The sequence below is a fragment of the Rhopalosiphum maidis genome, chromosome 1, assembly GCF_003676215.2.
Source record: "Rhopalosiphum maidis isolate BTI-1 chromosome 1, ASM367621v3, whole genome shotgun sequence".
Lineage (NCBI taxonomy): Eukaryota > Metazoa > Arthropoda > Insecta > Hemiptera > Aphididae > Rhopalosiphum > Rhopalosiphum maidis.
Window position 1 is genome coordinate 25,164,630 of NC_040877.1, and position 11,283 is coordinate 25,175,912.

The 11,283-nt window shown below is 26.3% G+C and overlaps 1 protein-coding gene across 1 annotated transcript; it reads left to right on the plus strand.

The window, feature by feature from the left end:
* Window positions 1-701: 701 nt before the first annotated feature.
* LOC113549747 (uncharacterized protein DDB_G0285917-like) lies at window positions 702-4,076 on the plus strand. The gene is made up of 7 exons (XM_026951205.1): window positions 702-828; window positions 905-1,048; window positions 1,133-1,278; window positions 1,340-1,534; window positions 3,000-3,122; window positions 3,201-3,330; window positions 3,975-4,076. Exons 1-7 carry the CDS (start codon window positions 790-792, stop codon window positions 4,074-4,076), a joined length of 879 nt encoding a protein of 292 aa, XP_026807006.1. The 5' UTR covers window positions 702-789.
* The last annotated feature ends 7,207 nt before the right edge of the window (window positions 4,077-11,283 follow it).

An 11,283-nucleotide genomic window follows, 5' to 3' on the forward strand; every position in this document is an offset into this window, starting at 1 on the left:
CAAGACTGTCTGTCCGTTCCTACACTTCACATGAACAGATTATACCAACTAGACCCGATTCTAGATGTTCTCTACAGTCCCATAAACAGCCGTTAAGTAGACCCTTGTCTAGGACGTCTGCCCGGTCAGCTGAATCAAACATACCTATCATCAGTGCTCAGACCATGTCCTGTGATAATCAAACAAGACCGATTTCAAGGATGTCAAAACAAATTAGGCCATCGTCAAGAACGTCAGTGCGGTCAGTAAGATCTAACTGCAGCATGCTTACGCATCACGAGAAGATTTTGCCTTCTGCGTGTTCAGTTAAATCAATTGCAAAATGTAAAGATTATGAACTACCAGAATCGCTGACACATAATTTAATCGATTCGGCTGCACCACTAGATTCTAATTTGTTAACGTCGAAACTTGAAGAAAAAAAGCACTGTGTTGATGGAAAAACCACACTTATATATGGACTTGATAAAGGTAAGTAAAATTTTGTCCTAATAGCGGTAGGATACACATACACTATTATTTATTATTAAATATATACATATATTATCATAATATTACAGCTTAATAATACAATTTGTTAATTAAATCAATATATTTTCGTTACAAATAATAAATAATAAGACAAAATATACAAATATTAGCAAAATACAATTGTATTTCTCTATTATAAATTGCTTTAATAATAATTGTATTTCAGATGAAACCCTCTGCCATTCGTGTAATGTTAGAGAATATCGTTTAAGTCAAATAAATAATATATATAAACCTAAATTATCTAGAGATAATTTTATGAACGGAGATAATCCAATTAATGGACTTTTAAACATAGTAAAATAAATAATCTATACTCATCACCGACTTTATGTTATAAATCATGGTGAATAACACAAGTTTATTTTTTCAGGAAACTCAAAATAAACGTAAAAAGAGATCAAAGCAAATATCCGAATTTAATTATAATACTGCAAAACAATTAGCAAATGCGATTAAAAATGAAAATAATATAAATCGAAAAGATAAAAATTGTGATAATTATATTTTGAAACAAGTAAAATTATATATTTATGTAGTATTATGTAAAGTACTAATGAAAATATTCAATATAAAATGTGTTGATAATTTATTGATTTAGAGACCAGAAAATATTAATAATATTAAAAATAACCACTTTAAGCAATCTTTACTAAATCAAATAAATTATAACAAAATTAAAAAAGAAACAGAGAAGATTCAATCTTTAAAAAATGAAGAACTAATACAAAAAGAATTGTTAAAAAAGTAAAATATATAATTCTGTACATACCCGAAATATTTTATAAACTTTTTAAATTACATTTAGTCTATGTGATGAAAGAATAAAAAATATAGAAGCAAAAAACAGGTCAAAAAAAAATTATTTAATTATCCTTGATGAACAACTGAAAAATAAAACCAAAATTATAGAACAAGAGAAGGAAAAAGATATAAAATTACCGTTAAATACAACATTTGTTATCGGCCCTGATCAAGATAAATCACAAAAATTAAACAATTGGTAAGTTGATTTATATGTTATATCAATAATTTATTAATTTATTATAATAACACAAAATTATATAACATTTGTATTAGGTTGCATTATAACTATTACATAATATCTCTAATATTTAATACAAGTGATAGTTCATTCGCTAAAATATTTTTTTTTTTATTAATAATATACATTATTCATTTTATATTCTGAAAAAACACATTTTGCAGAGTACTTTAGAGCAAAAAAATCAAATTATACTAATAATTAATAGTTAATTAGTTATTATATTATTATCTTATTAAAATATTTAAAATATATAATTTTAAAACATTCATTATTGAATGTATATAATATAAGTAGCTTGTATATAGTAGCTAATATGACTATTAATTATAACAGGTTAAAGTTATTAAAAATTATATCATCATATTATAAAACAAATGTGAATTGTCAATTATAAATAAATTGCATTATATTATTTAGTAAAACTTAGAAGTTAAATAATAATAATAATTTTATTTATTTCCCAACTATAGCGACTAACTAACTATACTTTAACAAGAGAAAAAAAAATACATTGTAAAAATTTATAAAATATAATTATTATATGAAAAGCATAAACAATATAATAACAATAATACGAGTTAATATATACTAATATTGGTTTGTACATTTTAAAAAATATAAGTAAAAATATAATTGAAAAACAAAGCATGCAAAATAATTTTTGATTTAAAATAATAGAATGACAATATATCTAATGTTTAATGTAGTTGGATAAACTTATGCTTAGCTACATAATATTAAAAATAATGGCAGTTTTTTTTAATGGTGAAGATTATAAAAGTTATGAGGGTTAATCTTAAATTAAATATAACAATTAATGAATGAATACATAATCTAGTCCAAATCGTGCGAAACATGTTATTAATTTAGAAATAATTAAATTAGTATTGAGCTTAAAACGAGTAGAATAGAAATGATTTGGTAGTAAAATTTTAGATTTATATTTATATAATAAGGTACAAACATACAATAAATGAAGCGAATTAATGTTTAATATTTTTAATTCTCTGTATAGTTATACAGTGAATAGCCTTGGTTTGTAGTAAAGATATTTAATTAATGAGTTTAACGTGGTCTCTATTTTATTGATATGTGATTTATATGCAGAACCCCAAATGGCAATTCCATATGTAACTATAGATTGTATCAGAGCATGGTATACCTTATTTTTGAGTTTATTATTCAAAATTAAGTAAATAATAAAAAGTAAGTGACTTAGGACAGTTCCTTGAAGGATTGAACCATACACCGGTAATTCATTACTTAGTGTATTGTTTACCTTTACTATTTGATATCTATTCTGATTTACGATTTAAATAAATTGGACTTAATTATTATTATTATTACTACTACTATTATAAGAAAAAATGTAAAACTAAGGATAAAATATTTAATACATAATATATGGACTTTGTCTTAGTAAACATCGTCAGATAGCTAATTACCAATTGAAACAGCAAAATGAGAGAAATATTGAACTCGAAGAACAAAAAAAGGAAAACATTGATTTTGAAAGAAAATTATTGAATAAGCTTAAAGAAAAGTATTGATAATATCATATGATAATAGTATAAATATCATCTTCTATTAAATTATGCTCTTAACCTTTTGTTTTTAAAAGGGACGAAACATTTCAAAAAAATTTGATACAAAAAAAATTAAACCAAAAAAAATTGTTAAAGGAAGATTTAGACAAATTGTTAAACATCTCAGTAACCGAACGTCATAAAAACGAAGTACCTGGTTCATATGTAAGTTTAGTATTACTATAAAAGCATATCACTGACACGAAGAAGGGGATATGAATATTGTTCTTTTAAGGTTTTTGAAAATAAACCGGCGAGCAAGTGTATTTTATTGTCATAGACATAAGATTTGGAAAACTAATTTTGAAATACAAAAACTCTACGCGTTTCTAATTTCGACTAAACTATTTTTCGATTTGTCTATGAAAACATAAAAAAAAGTTGTTTAAAATAATAAATATAATAACATTAGTCATTAATAACTATTATATTTTAAGTTTATTCTCAATTTTGTACGCATATTATTAGTGTATAGTAAATACTTTAATTATATTATATTTTTTATAATAATTATTACTTATCGATTTGCTTTATGACAATAAACTATATCATACTCGTAGTATTAAATGTTTAATTATAGTGTTGTACTATTATATATATTAAATTACTATGAATATCTTTAAATTAATAAGGTTCAGCATTTTTATTTAATGTAATTTAAATGACTTACAATAAATGATTAATTAACCGGGCCGGGCCCGGTAATCATTTATATATATTAGATTTAACATTTTGTGATATTATATGTCAATATTACATATTATTATTATTGTAACCAAGAAATACATTTTATAATTATGTGTTCCCAGCCTATGAGCTTTCCACTGAAAAAAACTGTAAAACGATGCCGAATATGTAAACAAAACGGACTAGGATTTCCAGTGGAAAAAATTACCGATTTCATGTGTTGAACACCACCATATAAAATCTACAAGTTGTATTAATAAGTTATGATTAATTATAGTATAATAGGTTTATTTAGATGGATAAAGTTAAGAATTATCCATGTTAGATCCGCCACTGTCACTTATCATGGGTCCATGGTTGAGTATGAGAGTGATATATATATTTAAATTGTCGAGAAAAGTTAAATGTTTAAGGTTGACAATTAATACGTATGAACATAATTTAATTGGGTAATATTTGTATTTATTCATTATATAGAGTTCGATGATAATGTTAGGTTAGGTAACCTCGATTTTTGTACAATATTAGCATTTTGAGTAAGTCTAAAAAATTTGTTGCGGATTTGGGCACTTACGGACACTTTCAGTTTTCTAGAAAATAGAAAAATATTTATTAATTTATGTTAATTCTACAATGATTTAATTTAACCTAACTAGGATATGTAAGTGGATTTCTTCATAATTATTTGCACCTACTTTCTGTTTCTACAACAATATAATTATTTGTGTATTAGTTAAAAATATATCATTAATTTGAAAAAAATTTAGTATACATATAATTATGTGTATATATTTGCTCATATTTGTATTTGTATTTGTTTGTGTTTAAAGATTTTAAGTCCCTAAGTCTTGCTATAACCATTAGTCTTAAACAACTTTTAATTAATGAAATAACATTCAAGCCCAAATTATTATAATTTAATATTTGATTAATCCATTTGATCATATCTTTATGTTGTTGAAAAGATGATGTTCTTTCGAAATCTGTTTGATTTTATATGCATCATTTAGCATTATTTTGAACGCAGAGTTTAATCATAACAGTTTTCAAAATCAATGTTGTCGTTTTGCAGTGTTTAGAAATAGTATATCTAATATTAACTTGATTCAAACAAAATATGAAAGTAGGTATGTTATTACTTATTATTTAAACTAAAAAATATATTTAAGTACCTACATTAGTCAAAACCATATACCTTTTATCTATTTGTATAAATTTTAAATAATTGTATGCCGTATAATGTAATTTACACAACGATTTGGTTGCAATTAGCTATTGCTTATTTATCTACTACTATATTATTATATTTGTTTATAATTGTATTATACAAAATTATTGAGAAGATAAAAACCATTCCAATACATACATACTAATATTATTATAGATAGGTATAGTATCTAATGCATTGGTTTTTTTTTTTTTTACTACCAATACAATCTTATGATTTTACCGATGTAATATAAAATTAAATTAAGATACCCCTGGCATCAATATTTATAAATACAGGCCTGGCTGTTACTTTCAGTTTATTTGTACTGTTATAAGAAAAAAAATTAAAGCTAAGGATAAAATATTTAATGCATAATATACGGATTTTGTTTTAGTAAACATCATCAGATAGCCAATTGAAACAGCAAAATGTGCAAAATATTGAACTCCAAGAACCAGTATCTGAAGTATTGTCTGCTTTCTTTTTCAAAAATAGTAAGGTATTAAATAAACATAATTGTTTCTAAATATGTGTAGTTAAATTAGGTCTTAAATTAGTAGTCTTAAGTACCTACTTTCATCATATATTTTAAACATTTTTCAGAGTCTTTTAATAATATCTTTTGAGATTCTTTACTCTTTTTTTTTCTGCGCCTTCAGAATTTTTTATTTTTATTTTTTTTTCCAATTCTATAATTAGGTAGTTGTTACCTAAGTAATATATAAAAAATAAATCATTTATAATTTTACTTTTAATCAAAACTAAATATAATTGACTATATTATTTTTAAATTTTAAATACATCTTTAACATAATAAATATTTACAAAAAATTATTACCCCCGATAATATATGTACAGTTATATCGAATGTATCAAATTGGTTGGGCAAATGCAATAACTAATATCCTATTCAATATTTTTTAAATAAAATTATAGTAAGTATTCTAATTTTAACTCATACAGTTTCCGGTGCGGTTAGAAAAAATTATTTTTGATGACACAGATAAGCTGGGTTGGTGACACATATCAAATTTTTTTGAAATGTTTCGTCCCTTTTAAAAACAAAAGGTTAAGAGCAGAATTTAATAGAAGATGATATTTATACTATTATCATATGATTTTATCTATACTTTTCTTTAAACTTATTCAATAACTTTCTTTCAAAATCAATGTTTTCCTTTTTTTGTTCTTCGAGTTCAATATTTCTCGGATTTTGCTGTTTCAATTGGTAATTAGCTATCTGACAATGTTTACTAAGACAAATTCTATATATTATGTAATTTGGATCCCGCCCAGCCGCTTATAATATAATGCTATTTATTTTCTAATAATAGGTACATATTATAAAATATAATTTTTATATATTATTTTTTAATACTCTACCTCCACCGCAAAAAAAATGTTGAAAATTCACTTAAAATACACTTTTGGATGAGACTTCTGTATAACTAATGGGTACCTCCATTAATGTTGATTTAAGGTTTTATTGTTGACCATTTGAGTTTATAATTATTACGGGATACTGATAGCAGATAGTGTAATAAGTAATTAATAGGACGACTAAGGGGTTGCTGTTTGATTTTATACGTAGATAACCTAAACAGTGGCAGACTGGTCCGGTTAGTGAGCGGGAGAAATCCACCGGAGCTGCTGCTGTGAGAGACCCCTGTGTCATCGTCTACTTTTAACAAAAAAAATATTTTATTTGATCATGTTAAATTAACAATAGCAATTATTATTATAGACAATAACACACATTCCTCTATGATATTATATTAATATATACTTATTACTTATTACGCTATCTGCTATCAGTATCCCGTAATAATTATAAACTCAAATGGTCAACAATAAAACCGTACCTCCATTAATTATACAGAAGTCTCGTCCAAAAGTGTATTATAAGTGGATTTTCAACATTTTTTTGCGGTAGAGGTGGGGTATTAAAAAATAATATATAAAAATTATATTTTATAATATGTACCTATTATTAGAAATTATATAGCATTATATTATAAGCGGCTGGGCGGGATCCAGACCCTATGGACCCATTCCCCACCCCGGTAAATCCACCACTGTATCAACTAGAGGTCTCTATTTCACGTGTATCTAAGAACACGTACATACGTGGTTTTATAGAAGCGGTGTTAAGGTCCGTGTAATTGAAGTGCACGTGTACACTTGTATTTATAGAGTTCTTATACCCGTGTACCCGTGTATTATAGAATCCGTGTGCCCGTGTGAAGTGTTTTCAATGTCCGTCTACCTACCCTGATCTGAAGAAGATCCAAAAGGGAGAGCCTAAAAGTACGTACCCTACATTACCCCCCCTCCTGTTATCACACAAATATTTTAGAAAGAAATTAAAAAAATTATACCATTTTTTTTTACAATCAAATTTGAAATAATAGTAAGTTTATTTTTTACGAATCTGAAAATATTTAAAAATACATATTTAACAAAAACCTGTCCATGCCAAAAAAATCTCTGAAGTCCCTAACTACACCAGTTTCTAACTATGGATTCAGCTCTCTTACAATCTCTACATGACTCTTCTCTCCATCCTAGACTTCATCTTAAAACTGTCAACAAAATGCGTTCGTTGTGTCAAACTCCATCCTTCAAATAGTTGTCAAAAATAAACTTACCTTCCAGTCAAATTCGCCCTTTGTAGTTGGTCCCTACTCTGCTAATTACAGAGGTTATTTAGTTGTTAGTTCAGAAATCTCTGCAAGTGACCCAACAACCTAAAAAAAAATAACCCAGCTTGGCCAGCTTAAGATAATTTCATACTTTTACGTAATAATAATGTAAGAAATGATAATTGATAATGTTAAAAATAATGTAAGCCAATTACCAACTAAACATACGACATAGTACATACTACTCGCTCCGAAATCCAGTATTTAATTAAAAATCTGGGCGAATGTAAGTTCCTACAAGAGAGTAGCAGGTACTAAAAATATATACGTTAGTTCTTACACGGTAGAAAAAAGTACATATTATGTGTATACGAATTTTCAAAAATAAATATATGACGATTAAAAAATGTAATAAAATGGCATAGCGCATTGTCACAAATAAATATAATATAATAATATGAATATTAATTATATTTAAAGCGTATAAAGTTTCAATAAAAAATTGAAATTATTATATATTTATATATTATATCGATAGCGCCTTTTGGTGATGTGGCACTTCAATGTATTTTAATACAGAATGTCTCAATAAGTTCGAACTACGGTTTTTACTTATTATTATATTATTATATTATATTTATTTGTGACAATGCACTTTACAATTTTTATTATATTTTTTAATCATCATATATATTTTTTTGAAAATTCGTATATGGTATATGTATTTAACTAATATGTTTCTAACACAATTAATCAACTCGATTCTCAGATTATCCTATTTTCCTGATTCCTGAAAACATTCCATTATAATACTCATACAAAAACCTGGCAAACCTTCGAACATTACTTCTTCATTTAGACTAATTAGTCTTTTGTCCACTTTTTCAAACATCTTGAAAAAAGTAATACTTAAAAAACTTAAATATATAATCACGTAACAAAAATTTTTTATCAAATACACAATTCGATTTTAGAAATACTCCTCCTTTCATCAAATTCATATAAAAGCCACATCACTAAAACAAAAAAAGTTCTGTTCAAGTGTATTTTTCGATGTCACCTAAGCATACGATCGAGTCTGTCATGATTTAGTCACGAAGGCCTTTTACACAAACTTCGATTTCTACCTACTCCACTGTATCTTCTCCTCAATCTCCTTATGTTTTTTCTCATCAATCCTACATTTATGGTACGCTGTGATGAAAAACTATCCAGAGTCCATATCATTAAAGCAAGCTTACCGCAAAGCAGCATTTTTTGAAACATAAGTAGCATGTTTCTTTTTGTTCACTATTTGAAGATGAATTTGAAGACGGAGAGAAGAGTAGTGTATAGGTTGTATGTAATCTGAACCCATTGTTAGAAACTGGTGTAGTGAGAGACTTCAGAGATTTATTTGGCACAGTTACGTTGATTCAGTGGTAAATTTACGGGTGTGACCGTGTGGGGGGAGTCCATGGGGTTTTATTTAAATTTTTTTGCTTTCAATTTAAACCCTGTTTTCTAATTTGTTCTAATAGTTTTTATAAAATTTTAAGTAGCTCTTCGACTGTTATGCATAATTTACGATATTTTAAAATGTAAAATGTAGAATTCTACATAATTATGGTACCTAAATACGGCAGACAAGAAAAAGTAGTTATACTTAAGTCCAGCCCGGCTCGGATCTAAAAAATATATAAAATAAAGCCCAGTCCATCCTTGGTTTAAATATTTTGAGTCCGGCCCGGCTGGCCCAAAAAGTTCTACCAAAAAAAAACCATCTACTCCTTTTTTTTTTTTTAAGGCCCAGCCCTGTCTAGTCTCAGACGAGCCAGACTGGTCCTTGCAGTTCTTTAATACCTAATATTAGTTATTAGTGATGGAAACTATCGAATAGTTCGAATAGAGAACTACTATTGAATAGTGTGATAGTGACTATCGATAGTTCCCATCACTATTAATTATAGACTATAACTTATAGTATATCTTAGCTTGTGAATCGTGATTTCTGACTTCTTATCAAGGCTACGGTGATTATCAGTGTTTGAAAAGAACGTCTTTCATGAACGCACGTTTACGTTCATGTATAGTGAACGACGTTTGTATTTTTAATGAATTTGATCGAGTTTTAAGACGTTCTCAATTTATTTATAATTTAATAAATATATGTTTAAAATAAATAATAATAATAATGTTTTCCCATTATAATTGATATTTATTTTGTTGTAACTCAAATAACATGTCAAATATTAAAAATATAATTCAGATACTTAATAAATTTTATATACTTTAAAGTATAAATTGTATTTTTATTTTTGTGTTGAGTCGTCTATATTTATGAGTTTTTGTTTTTACTGCAGGTTAACGATTCATTAAAAAAAAATTTTAAAAATTAAACGAACGACACAATGAACGCATTTATTTTTTAAAAGAACGTGAACACGTTCGTTTGAAAAAACACGAACATGAACGTGGACGTGGACGAGTTCTTTTTTAAGGACTGAACGTGAACGAGAACGAATTCATTTTTTAAGTAAACGTTCCGAACACTGGTGATTATACGTGTATAATATGCCTACGTATAATACCAACGTTGTAGCCGCAAATCAAGCTATAAATAAAATAAATAAATATTTATGTTAAAATTAAAGAAAAAATTAAGTAAAAAGGAATTAAGTTTATCACTCTTTAAAAAACCTGGTGCCCTTGTTTTGGATAGGTTTTTTGAGTTAAAAAAAAAGCACATTACTTAATAAGGAATTCATATTAAATTGTTATTTTTAATTAAAATTTAATTTTTGAAATTATATATGGGGGCGGAGGGAAAAGTTAAACCACCTATTGTCTTAAAAAACACTAGTATACCTAATATTTGTTTTTATGTATAATATTAGATATTATAGGTAATATAGAGGGCCGGTCTACATAATTTTTCTGGGCCAAAAAATTCTGCTAATCCGTCCCTGTTTGATTTACACTTAAAATAACTTAACATAGTATTTCAAAATATTTTTTTTATAATCCTATAAGTATATTTATGTACTTAAGACGATGGTGTGATTTAAAATTGAATTTATCTTGTTGTTGCATACATATTATAAATTATAATTAACAACTCACGTTGTATTGCCACGCAAACCAAATTTTACGAAATTGACTATAATTGTTTTATCTACTATAAAAAAAACTAGAAAGTGTATCAAAATTATAATCACATCAGTGTTATAAACACAAAAAAACGCTTAAGGTTACATAAAAAAAAAATTTTTAAATATTATATTTAACGACTGAAATTGTTGTGCCAAACAGACATTTTTTTCACGTAAAACATACGTTGCTGTACTTCGGCTCTATGACATCACACGGGTATTTTCAAACGCCTGTATCTCATTGAATAATTAGTGTTTAAGTGCAAGACCCACACCATATTTCTTAAATATTATTTAACATGACATACTTTAAATCTAAGCAAACTTGTTTTTAGTGTTGTGATGTCCTTTAAAATACAGATGTTATTAAATTCCAAGAGCCAAAATTAAAACATTTAAAACACGAAAAATCTCAATACCTATTTTGTATAATATTTTTTTCTGGAGT

Excerpts from the sequence above, each read along its gene's own strand:
- LOC113549747 (XM_026951205.1), top strand. The coding sequence starts at position 790 with ATGAACGGAGATAATCCAATTAATGGACTTTTAAACATA. Across the intron at positions 1,049-1,132 it reads ATAATTATATTTTGAAACAA|AGACCAGAAAATATTAATAA; the intron begins GTAAAATTATAT and ends TTATTGATTTAG. Across the intron at positions 3,331-3,974 it reads ACGAAGTACCTGGTTCATAT|CCTATGAGCTTTCCACTGAA; the intron begins GTAAGTTTAGTA and ends ATGTGTTCCCAG.